Here is a 13,136-nt window from a genome sequence, read left to right on the forward strand (position 1 = left end):
CAAAAGGGAATCATTGGGCTAATCAGGCTACAAAATGACAAGCATAGAGTTGAAGGAGGAAAAAAAAAATAAAAAGAATTCCCCAAAGTGGAGAAGATAGAACTACTTGTTACATTTGAAGGACTTTTATTGAGTGTGATATTCTGAACACCAGCTACTCAATGAGAAGCAGATCTTGTTCTTATTAATAGGTAATAATTAATAAACTACTCTGCAACAAAGATTACCTATGAAAGGCTCCCTTCAGAAATGATGTTCTCTTGAATGAACGCAAATCAAGCCTGTCTACTTTGCATCACAGACAGCTTTAGTGTGTTTTCAATCTTGTAAACAAAAGCATCAGCAGTTTTCATGAATTTTGGGATTCTTAGGCAGATTTTGCTGTAATGAGGATATACTGGCCTTTGAAAAGTGATACTTAGGCCTGTGAAAGTAAATTCCAGTAGAACCTCAATAATCCAAGCCTGTAAATCTAGGTTTAGTGATAATTTAGCTTTAGTATTATCTACCTAACAAATAAGGGAAGAGATTTGCTAAGCAAATACGTGGTCTAAGCAGTTAGTGAGAGGACATGCAGCAATTATTTGAAAATAATTGAATTTTCAAGTCAAACTCAAAGTTTAACTTTTTTGCAAAATCTTTTTGCAGAAGTATAACATATGCATTTCTAACCAGCTTCTCAGGTGACTCTAGTACAGTCAGCCTGGTACCAATAAACAGACTGTCCTTTGATTATTTTAGAACTCTCAGCACATGGTCTTTCTTGTAGTGGATGATTAACATAACTGATCAGCTTTAAATATGGAGTTTTGATAGTTAACATTTTGTTAACCTAGCATGAGTTATATTATGTGACTTTAAAATGTCAAAAATATAACAGAAGTAGATTTCCCATTCAGGTTAGCTTTCTCCATCAGTCCAAGTTACTATCAATTCACTATATAACAAACCTACTATTGCGGCTAACAAGTCTTGCTTTTGATTAATAAAATTCTCAGAAAACTATAAAGATGATTTCTTCCTCTGATATCTTATTAATCATGGAAAATATTGTGTTGCATGCTTGCTTTTTTCAGTGTAGTTATGGGATTGACAATATGCCCATGTGTCCTGACAATGAAGGCAGTTATCTGAATATATTCCATTTTGGTTAAGCAGATCTAAGTGCTAAGCAAGTAACTGCCATCATGTTCAAGTTCAGAACTTGAAGATCTTTCATTATATTAATAGACCCCTTATTTTTAGATGTATCCAGATACCAAATATGAATGGCCACATATGTCCTAATGTACTTGAGAAATCTCACTACCAGTTTTGCATCACTAATTTTCAAATACTGGATTTAATTCAGAAAAACGTCTCTTCTATTGGCATCATGCGGAGGGGGGGGGAATAAATGTCAGATGTTTCTATATGAATGCACATTCCTCACTAAATCTCTCAGGCAACTGCTTTAGTTACTGTTACTAACACGATGCTCTGTCATCTCTTTGTATACATGTCTAATTTATCAGTTTCTTGTAGATTGTCAGCAGCCTGCTGCCTCCGTACCGCCACAGTGCTCACAACTAGCCGGGAGGCAAGACTGCCCAACTGTCAGGTAAATTCGGACGTCCTTTCTCTTCTCACCCAGCTGCATGTCAGATCCATGGATCCCAAGCTCTCCTTTCCAACACCATAACTTCCTATCCATAATTATATTTGCTACATTTTATCTTAAATATGGGCTATGCTAACATATACACTGGCTACCTGAAGTTTCCATGTGCCCAGCGGAAATACAAGAGAGCTAGAGTTTATTTTATTGGCCACTGGTGGGTAGACTAAGGGCTGCCTTCAGCTCCCTTGTACGAATAAATGCTAGGATTAATCCAGTGGTTCACTACCTTCCAAAATATAAAACCTGGAATTACTAGGATGTTTGCCCTACTTTTTCTTGTGCTTGACTTCTGCCCTTAGCATATATTTCTCAGACAAATAAGCAAGAAGAATAGAAAGCGTCCCTCATGTCTGTTCCAAGACAACTTTATGAGTGTTTCTGTTTTTTTCTCCACTCACGATCCTCATTAAAACTGATTTTGAAAAAAATAAAAAAAATAAAAAAAATAAAAAAAAAAAAACTGATTTTGAAGGGTGGAGAAAAACTTACAGTTGGCCTTTTAAAAAAATATCTGCGGTGATGGCTCTCTTTATGTGAGATTAACTGAAGAATTTTAAAGGCAGCTTTTCATACTGCTGGACACTAAATTGAAGAGATTGTTGACAATCTCTACTCCAGTGAAAGCTTTGCGAATCCATCATGAATTTACCTCCATGTGGGTGAACTCCCACTCAGCATCAGAGCACCCCCTCAGGACCTTGCTTACATCTTTGTGTAATACTTCATCTCCAGTTAGTTGCCCTCTGACGGTGTGACATTTTTGTAGCCGGCTGTGGCTTTCATAGTCTACTTTTTGTTCTTCCCCTATTTTAGTGAACATGTCACTCTTCTACCAGGACAAGGCTGTTTTTGAGTAGGGGCAGGCCTAAATATATTTCAGTGTATGTCAGGAATAGATGTCAGTAGCAGGCTGCCTGTGGTCATGGGTTAGAGCCACGCAAGCCAGCAAGCCACAGATGCTCCGCAGAAACACAGCGGCAGCCAAAGCCCCTGTGTGGCTTGGTCTCAGAGGTGGTCGTGCGGCCATTTGGAGAAGTGAGACGTGGACTAAGCAGGAGAAGGTCCATGATTCAATAGGTCCCAAGCCAGTGTCTCCTGATGGGTGTCTAGTCTGCTGACAGGATTCCAACAACAGAGTTTTTACTTCCAGAACATTCTTTGTGAACATATGAATGCCATTTTATTGCGGCAGCCAGCTGCAGAGTCATTTTAATTATGTAAGTAACTGAAAATATTATAAATGTGCAGACCCATCGTAGTGGGACTCTGTGTGTATAGTGGTAAAGAACATAGAGTCTCACCCCACAGGCCATTGTCTGACAAGCACCCCACCCACCCAGGACCTGGGACAGCACCAGGCACACCACCAATGGTCAGCACCTATTAATCACAGGAATGAGTAGATGAACTCTGGAGGAGATTGCTTGGGTTTAAATCCCATCTCTACCCCCTGCTAGTTGTGTAATCATGGAAAGTTGCTTTTGCTGGCAAAGATTCTGTGTGTGTATGTGTGTGTTGTCATAGTCATTGTTGTTTTCACTTGTAAAGTAAGGAAGAGAATAGTTTTGAGGGATTCAGTGTGGCACAGGCCTCATGCATAATGTGCTCTCACTGTTACTATTACTAACGTTCTTAGTACCTAACCATTCTTAAAGGCAAAGTTCTGTGGCCTCTTTCTTTAATTTGCGTGGGGAAAGAATGGAGAAGCTTCCTTCCTTAAGTATTTCAATTAGGTAAAGAATGGGAAGGCCAATGGGGGAATTTTTTCAGTTTGATTTTATTTCACATTGCCTTTTTTTTTTTTTTTTTTTTTAAGGAACTAGTTTGACTAAATGGTTACCTGCCCCAGTTCCCAGTTCCGTATCTTCTGAGCTTACAGAATTTAGGTTGCTTGCTTCACAAGGATGATTTACTTTAAAGAAAAGCAATTTAATGAATTACAAATGTTTCCAGTTTCTACTCATGTGAATACAGCATAGGCCGGGTTTCCATGGTTCCCATTGGGGTCCCCACAGAGAAATGATAAAATCCATATAGACCTGAAGAAACTCCATTTCAAAGTCACTGGGATTATAATTGGCTTCCTTCCCAACCATGCCTGCTGCCAAATGAATCAGATTTAATGCCCTCACTGCTCTTGTCACTTTGTGGCAGAAAAATTAACAGCCAACATTTAAATTCTTACCGTGTACATGACATGTCACACTTATTAATCATTATGATGCCTAGAAGGTAGGCATTATCACACCCATTTTTAAACCAGGAAACGGAGGAGAAAAGAAGGTAATGTGACTTCTCCAAGGTCACCCATCCTGAAAGCAACTGAGCCCAATGAGTCTGGCACACATTGTCCTAAGTACCAGGGTATGCCACTCTACTGCTGGGAAAAGTTCACCAATTTTAATTATGCTGTGAAGAGCATAATCAGAGAATTTAAATCACTAATGTTGACTCTTTATCCCTGAATTGAAAAGGAAGGGGCATTCTCTTAATGAGAAACATGAGAAATAAAATCTGCTCACTATGTTGAGTAACTTTAGATCAGTGCTCTCTCTCTCTCTCTCTCTCTCTGTTTCTCACAATAAAAACCATTTTACACTTCCTTCAGCTCATAATGTATGTTCAGATAACTTTTTAGGTGTATGGTTTTGAATAAATGAGCATTTTCCTCATATTTTCCATATATGTTTCTTATAGACTGATTCTGTTAGCTAAATTATTAAAGTTATTTATAGATAATAAATATCATGTAAAGGGAATGCCCAATGTGTGGCAGCCTTGGATGTAATATTTAAATATATGGAGATGTTTGAGATTTAGCACTTCTCCCCTTCGATCAAATAGTCACTTACTTGGACAAAAAGAGAAACTTTCTGAGGAAATACTCATTTTTATGTCTTAAGCCTACTGTTTACAACATGATCTCCCTACAAAAAGCAGTTCTTAAATGTAAAGGTTGAATAACAAGTGGGTTCCTGAAGGTGGTTAGCAATCAGAACTGAATACAGCCTATACCTGAAATAATTGGAACTTATCAAATATTTATAGCTAAATAAGTAAGCCAAGAACATATTTCTTCATAATCTATGTAGTGTGATTGTACTTTATGCAAATGTAAAATATTAGAAATTGTATAATATTAAGTATTTATGATCCCTCACTTTATGTAAGAAATCTGAAATAATGAACAAATTTTTAAATCATCATGACTAACATAATGCGATGGTGTTGGGCCAAACTATAACCTGTAGTTAAGCTGTTGCCATACCCTCCAGCTGGTCAAGCAGAAATGCTTATTTTCTTCCAGAAACCAGTATCGTACTATATGTTCACTAAGGAAAAGAAGAGAAATACTTGTCTTCCTTGATTGGGAAGAGTATTTGAACTACATGAGGTCTTCCAATGCCCTTCTTATATAACATGACCACCCCATGCTACTTGCCACAACTTATGTTGAATAGTGTGTTTAGTTCCCTAAAAAAGAAACTTGTTCTAAATCATGCAGAACTGGGAGAAGCTCTGTTAGGTCTGTGGGAGTCTGTAGGCTGCTGTGTTTCCTGGGCCATCTGACTCTGTCTACAGGGTGGAGGAAGAGCCTTGCCATGCAATAATCGTTTTAATCCTTGTGCTGAAGCTCTAGCTTTCCCAGGGTTACCTACCATGTTTTAAAAATAGGTAGGAAAAATTATTTTTATCACTGGTTGCTCTAACTAGTACAGAAGAGCACTCTCCTCTGAATTCATAGCAGTTGAAAGAGTTTGGGAAGTAAGGATGACCTCAAGCGGATCAGTATTTTACATAATTATAATTTTGTAATAAAATTCAAGAGATATACTTGAAGGATAATAACTTCAGTACCAAAGATAAGAAGGATTTTTTAAAAAGATTGTATTTATTTATTCATGAGAGACACAGAGAGAGGCAGAGATATAGGCAGAGGGAGAAGCATGCTCCCTTCGAGGAGCCCAATGTGGGACTCGATCCCAGGACCCCAGGATCACATCCTGAGCCAAAGACAGATGCTCAACCGCTGAGCCACACAGGCATCCTGATAAAAAGGATTTTTAATACTAATTCTAATGACTTCAATGATAATATTAGCTTTAAAAACAATAAATAGATAAAATAAAAATTATTTATTAAATATTTATTTATTTATTTGAGCCATGGCTCAATTAAATGGCTATGATTTGAGCCATGAATAGTTTTCTCAAATATTATTCCTGGCAGAAATGAATCCTATGGTACTGAATTTCATAATATGTGAGGGAGGAAATGCAGAATTTTAGAAAAATGCCAGTCTTTTTCAATTAAAAGAAATCCCCATAGTTGTGTGTCCCCCAACCCAATTAGTCGTCTTTGATAAGGTCCAAACCCAAATGTGTTTTGTAACTTTAGGAAATTCAATAATTATATTCCTTTATCCTTTAAGATTATTCATCAAGACATTAATGAGCCTGGACATTTATGGATTCATTTAAACTGAAGGCTCCCTTGGGTGGCCCCCGGGTGGCTCAGCAGTTTGGCGCCACCTTCAGCCCAGGGCATGATCCTGGAGACCTAGGATCGAGTCCCACATTAGAGTCCCTGCATGGAGCCTGCTTCTCCCTCTGCCTGTGTCTCTGCCTCTCTCTCTCTCTCTCTCTCATTAATAAATAAATAAAACCTTTAAAAATAAATAAATAAATAAAAATAAACTGAAGGCTCCCAAAGGTGGTTGTTTGGAAGCGTGCATTATATGCTCAACATATAGGAAGTTTTAAAACTGTCCTATTTTCACTGCCAAATAAAGCAAATAGTGGGAACCCTTAGAGCAAATTAGGCTTATCCTACAGAGTTTGGATCTACCAGAGAACTGTAGGGTCCTCTAAAGCTTTGTTCTAACATTGTCTACATCCCCGGGAGCTGGTTGGAAATGAAGATTGTCAGGTCCCACCCCAGACCCATGGAATCAGGTGCCACATTTTGCCAAGATCCACAGGTGATTGGTGCGTACATTAAAATTTTAAAAGAACCGACTTGAAGAAATCTTGCAACTAATCCGGAGACCTAGGCGAAATGAGACTGTGTACAGAAATGGAATGGAGCGACATTGGGGGAAGGATTTACGTGTCATTTCCCTAACACGTTTCTTTCTTTTTCTTTTTTTTTTTTTTTTTTGGGTGCATTGTTTTTGAAAAGCTGCAGTCATCTTAGCATGCTTTAGATTTAATTCTTTTCTGTGTAAAATTTGTGTTTATGTTTTTAAAATTTCTATGAGAAGGTTGTGTCTCTCTAATCCTTACAAGTGTGCCTGGCCCCCTGTGAAGGCGTTTCTTGCTGACATGCTTGTTTCTCCTTTTCAGTCCTGACCTAGCTCTCCCTGCCGAGCAGCCACATTCCAGCCCGCAGTGCGCCCCTCTCCACTGTCTCTCCAAGCCTCCTTACCCCTAGTCTTCATCTCCCACGGATGGATATCTAAGGTGAATGCTTTGTAGACACACACAGGACACTGCCCGAGATCCAGCGGGTGTTGTCTTCTCAGTTGTGAGATGTAGGATTGGATTCATGTTCATCCTTTTGGAAGATGAGAGAAAGTTAAGAAGAATAACACAAAGCACAGACTCCAGTGTGATGAAACATTTTACGGTTTCTGTAAGTCATGGATAAAGTTCTGCAATCAAATGGCTATGATTGAGTTAAATAAAAACAAAAATAAAAGGAAACAGGAACTATGTATCTCAGATGACTGGCTTTACCTCGATAGCATAAGAAAGACCTAAGACCATGTAAAAATACATATATTGTAAAATCATCTTTCCTTGTACTTCAAATTCAGCTATAGAAGTTGATTCCAATATTTTTTGTCATTGATATTTATTTTATACTTTATTTGCCACATCATTTATGTCTATAAAAATCATTTCTGTGAGAGGTGAACTTATTAATTCCTTTATTTTTAGATACACATAATTTGCTCAATTAAGTATGAGTTTTAATTTAGTTTGAAATCTGGAATTGGCCAGACTGTGGTCATATTTCTTGCACAAAATAATAAATGAGGTGCATCGGAATGTTAACAATAACTGTATTTTGCTGCTACACTGATATTGTTTATGCACTTATTTTCTGATCAGTAGCTCATTAACTGCTGGTTCTTTTTTTTAAACTAGAATTCTTCACTTTACATTATTAAGTAAATCTAAGAAAGACTATGTTATGATTCATTGACTTATTCAACTTTTGACAGCATCTTTAATTTTTTAAAATTGCCGACAAGTAGATGCACTGGTGCTGCTCCTTTGTGTGTGTGTATGTGTGTGTGATAATGTTAAGAAAGCTAAATAACATGAAGGGAAAAAAAAAAAGGTGTGTTTATTTAATGACCAGAATTTTTTTACTTTCCCAAATTCAGGGTCCTACTATGAGTCTTTCCTGCAAAAAGGTATCAAATGGGAAAATAGATAGATACATACATAGATAGATGTAAGTTAGCCTTTGGTTAATTAATTTATCCAGAAAGTGTTCAACTTTGATTAAAATTGTATGTTTTGTTGTTGTTAGGTTTTTTTCATAATGAATCTTCCTTGCCAAAAAAAAACAATAATAAACCTTAGCTCATTGTCTACTTTTGACAAACACTCAGGTGCCTACAATCATTATATTATATTGAGATAGTACATGTTCCTAGTTTATTTACAGATTCTGCTGGGTAACTTTTATGACTTGATTTAAGGCAATGGATTTTCATAGCAAAGTTTCTTTTGCACATAATCTGACAAACAAGGAAAACAGCTAATTGAGCTGAAAGGTCTAACACTCCTGGGCTCCTTAACTATCAACTATTGCCCACACAATTGCTCCTAGCCCTGATTCCTTGTCTAGTCAGGTAGCCTTAACTTATTTAAAACCATGACGGTTTGACCTTTTCATGTAACTATACCTGTAAGTTCTCTTCAAGACAAAAACAACCCTCACCATTAACGTAAAAGGTAGTTAACAATGCAGGGCTCTAACAGTGGGGATCTAGTAGTGGAGATCCCAGCTTAATGAGTGGGAGTGGGTGGTACATTAATGTGTGGTCCATCAAAGATGGCAACCAATCGGTAATCATCAAGCACAGTGCAGGAGCTTTCATCACTCGTAAGCCTGTTAAGTAGTGGTCACTATTACCAAAGCAACCAAGAGGTTTCGAGTTCCTTATATGAGTGCTATTTTCAACAGTGTCATTTATTATGCAACTTGGAGTAACTGGAAATCTACCAAAATAGAGATTCAGGTTCAAGTGCAGAAACAAGAAACAAATCTTCACCAAGTCCAGATCGTGGCAACCTAATGTTCTGCTCTTTCCTACCTGCATTGCCTTGCTGTTCCTAAACATTTTCTTCATTTTATTAGTGTTGTATCTGCCTGGTACCAGTATTACTGAGATAGTATGGATTTTGTTGGAGTTCAATTAAAAGAAACTACCCCATCCCCACTCCTGCTTTTTTTTTTTTTCTTTTTTTCTTTACAAGCTTCATGTTTTCGGACCTGAGAAGTGGCATAGCTGCTAAGTTGACTTTTAATAAAAACTATTTGTGCCTGAGGGAAAATATGCCTTTTGAGAAAGTACCTCAGAACGTCTTCTTATATTGCCTCGTCAATTTTGTTGGTAGTACAGGGAATTCAGCAGTAAGAATTGTCTGTGTGTAACTACAGGGCAGTACTGCCTATTGGCAGTGCAATAGTCTTTCATGCTCCCTTTCTCTGTATTTATGACCTGTGAAAGCCAAGTTACAGACAAAACATTTATTTCTCTCCATGGAAAGTTTACCATTGAGTCTATTATATACTGGTTTTATTTCAGTTCTTTATCTTGATAGAGTGGGAAATGCTTGTTTTGAAATATTAATTCTATAAATGGTTAATTTTAGCAAAATTTTGCCAAGAAGATATAGAAACTTGGAAATAAATTTCTAATTTTCAGCACAAAATTAGATACTAGTCCCTAAGCTGTAGGAGAGAATTCCATGTATTTACACTGTGGCATCTTTTAGTATAGTTTGAACTGAGCCATATCCATATTTATTTAGAGGCATTTAAAAGAATAAATATGTGTAGCATTGGTTAAAATTGGTATCTGTAAAAAAAAATCAGGATTCAAAAGGAAATTGAAAAATTGAGGAATCCATGAACATCAAAAAGAATGAGCCTCAATAAGACTAATTGAAGACAGACTTGGAGAATAAAAACCAACTCCAGAAATACAATAAAAATACTGGCTAATTATTGGGAATACAGTGGGCAAAGATTAAAGGTAACCAGCAAGAGTGGTTAGCAAAGTAACTAGGTAGTTTTTTTAAAGTAAGCACAATTACCATCCTAAAAAGATGTTATTATGCAGAAATGCTTCCATAACTGAGGATTTATCTTATCTAAAAAATTAAATTTTATTTAAAGGAGCAATAAATTGCCTTTGACCTGAGTGCACAGGGGGTATACAGGACCCTTGGATTATTTTTCCAATCAACTTCTGATTCATCAAATCCCTTTCATACATCCAATTCTGCTTCAATAAGAGGAATTTGGAGAACTTTGAGAAAATAGGAAGTTGTTAAATAATTAAGAAAGACCTATTTAAAAAGGTGAAACTTTTATTTAGCCTAAGGAAGAGGAGGCACAATAGTGATCTTCAAGAAAAGGAAATTTAACAAACGAGAGATGCTGTAAGCTGTAGATATCATTATTAAGCCTGGAATAAGAAAAGCTAGGTCTTTAGTGTGAAGGATTTATATTGCCTCTATGAAAGAGATTTTTAACAGTGAAAAGTGAATCACTGAAATTGATAATCATAAGGAATATTGATTTTTCAAAAATTAAATATTATTGGTTGTCTAGTAAGAATTGAGTTTGGTGGCAAGGTATCTTGTGATAATGTATTATAATTCCAGGATTCCATAATCTTATGCTTCGTTTGAACTGAAAAATACATTAAAGTTACAAAATATTTTATCCCTTGAAAATAAGATAGCAATCTTAATTTTTCCAAGATATCTGGTAAAAACCAAGATCATTGGTATTATTTTTTCTTCCAGTTATATTTCATAATATCTTTAGTAATTTTATTATAAAAAGCCTCAATTGTCAGAGTCTAAAAAAACAAATGTCCTCAGGAATACTTTGGAAATAGAAGGTATGTAATCTCTTAGGGGGGCAAATGCCTCTCAAGTTTTATCTTTTCTTAAAAGGATCTTCAATCTCAGTATTTCCTCTTTCTAATGCTTTGGAAAATATTCCTGTACAGTTAGGCCTTCTGTTTCAAACAACCATGAAACGTTGGTCAAATGAACCAACTATGAATGTGGACAGTAGTAAATAAAATCCTCTACAATTCTCAAGTAGGAATTACAAAATATGAAAAAGAAGAAATGAAATATATTTTCTACTAGGATAAGAATGGCAAATTTAATGTGTAATTGTTATAATCCAGCAGACAAAAGACATAATCTTTCTTTCAGAAAGACACATCAAGAAAAACTAATCAATTTCCAGTAAGGAACTGTGCTGATTCAGCCCAAGGAGGCCAAACACATTGATATTGTAGATATAAAGTAGGACTAGATTCAAAAGGAATTCTTAGGACAAAGTTCACAATTAAAAAAAAAAAAAATTGTCCTCCAGGGTTTTTTGTTTGTTTATAAACCGGAATGATTTAAAATAATCCTTGTATTTAAGATTGCAAGAAATTTAGAAGGATTATGTTTTCAAATACAGGGGACGTAATTCTTCAAAAAGCTGTTGAACTGGAGTTGTGAGAGATGGCATGATCAGTGCTGATAACAACAAGTAATTTTTACCTTGTAATCCATTTCTATGGATGATGAGACCAATCTAGCTCCCGAGTGACCTTTTCCACTGTCTGTAATTACCCCCCAGATGAGTTGCATATGTAAGTAAATTCATCTTTATTTAAATGCCAAATTAACTGCTAAAGTCCCTGATTTGTTGCATTTGTAGCCTGATCCAATTATGTTGACATCTGAAAGATTTTGTCAAGGCATCTCTTTCATCTTTCTTATTCAAAGTATAACTGAAAAAGATATTTAGTATTGAGATATGTTCCCCAATCGAGGATTTTCCAAAAGTAATATTCTACTTAAGAAGAAGAGGAGTAATTAATTGCCTTTACTGTAAGGGTGTGAGTACATAAAAGTATGCGTGTAAAATGTTTGCATGAGATATTTCACATCATGTAAGCTTTCCCATATTCATAATACAAACACTATAGAAGTCTTATTTCTCTTGTTATCTTCTCTCCATTAGGAATGTAAGGAGATTACTACCTATATCTGGTCTCCTTTCCATATTGAAATGCATGGCTCTAATCCTCAATGTATTTTTGTCCCTTTCCTCTGGAGTTATTTAAATTTGGCTGATTTAAACTGACACCTGGATAAACTACCAAGCCAGATTATTTCTGTGATTGGAGTTTAAGTGCTGTGGAACATCGGTCGAGAACACATTTTTATTTGAACTTCTCTTTCAGAATTATTCTCTGATCATTATGGTTCTCTAATAAAAACACTGAGAAGTAAATCGGATGCTTTTAGTGTGATTGTATGTTTTTCTTTCTAAAATGTCATTTAAAAGCAAAGATCAGAGAACTATAAAGAGAAATGTCATCATTTTGTTGACAAATCCTTATTCAATAATATTGAATATCCAGAATGAATCATTTTGTCATTTAGGTTTATAGATATGATTATGCACCAAATCTTAGAGGAAAGAAATGATTTTGCCATTATTGCCACAAAATTTTTAAGCTCCATGGTTTGACTGTTAGAGTCAATTAAAGAAATTCTTTGAAAATCTTTTATGATATTTTTGTAATCTACTCAGTGTTTTTATTTGCATGACTACACATATATGATGAACCATACATGATTCTGAATTGTATTTCTTTCCAATATTAACATTTGTGTAATGTGTAGCCAACCCTGATTTGTACACTATATAATTGTTGTTGTAACGATTCTGCTATTCCTACATTTAATTGCAATTTTGTTATTATGCCTTTTGGGATTAAATGATGTGAAGTGTTTCCACCTACAGATAATACCATATGAAAACATGACTAAAAGACTGACCTAAGAAACTCTTTTGTTGCTAATCATTTTTTAAAATCCAAATTTCAAGGGAAACTTGTTCTCAAAGACATATGCATTTATTTTAAATTCAAAAATGTTCTTATGAATTTATTATTGCTTGTCCTTTTTAATTTTTTTATTGTGGACAATCCTAAGTGAATGTCTCATGAGAGAATCCATATATGATATGTGCTTGTATTTGTGTAATCTGATCATGCACTCGATGGTTGGAAAAGGCACTCCAATGCTAAGAAAATAACCAAAAGCCAATATATCAATTCTTATACCTTGGTTTATGTTACCAACTGAATATGGTGTAATGCATAACTCTTTCCAGTAAATAAACTGGTTATCTTTTGTTCATTTCA

General features: G+C 35.6%; 1 protein-coding gene across 4 annotated transcripts in view; it reads left to right on the plus strand.

Annotated features, from left to right (window-relative positions):
- BICD1 (BICD cargo adaptor 1) overlaps positions 1 to 13,136 on the plus strand; it is a 225,722-nt gene extending 212,586 nt beyond the window's left edge. For 2 of the 4 annotated variants that reach the window (XM_038577222.1, XM_038577219.1), the window contains 2 exons: positions 1,525 to 1,600; positions 7,006 to 13,136. In XM_038577222.1, coding sequence (XP_038433150.1) covers positions 1,525 to 1,600; positions 7,006 to 7,093 — 164 coding nt within the window. In that variant the 3' untranslated portion in view covers positions 7,094 to 13,136. Of the gene's footprint in view, positions 1 to 1,514; positions 1,601 to 7,005 lie in introns of all 4 variants that reach the window. The other 2 variants (XM_038577218.1, XM_038577221.1) reach the window with 2 other exon arrangements.

Source organism: Canis lupus, chromosome 27, assembly GCF_011100685.1.
Source record: "Canis lupus familiaris isolate Mischka breed German Shepherd chromosome 27, alternate assembly UU_Cfam_GSD_1.0, whole genome shotgun sequence".
NCBI classification, from domain to species: domain Eukaryota; kingdom Metazoa; phylum Chordata; class Mammalia; order Carnivora; family Canidae; genus Canis; species Canis lupus.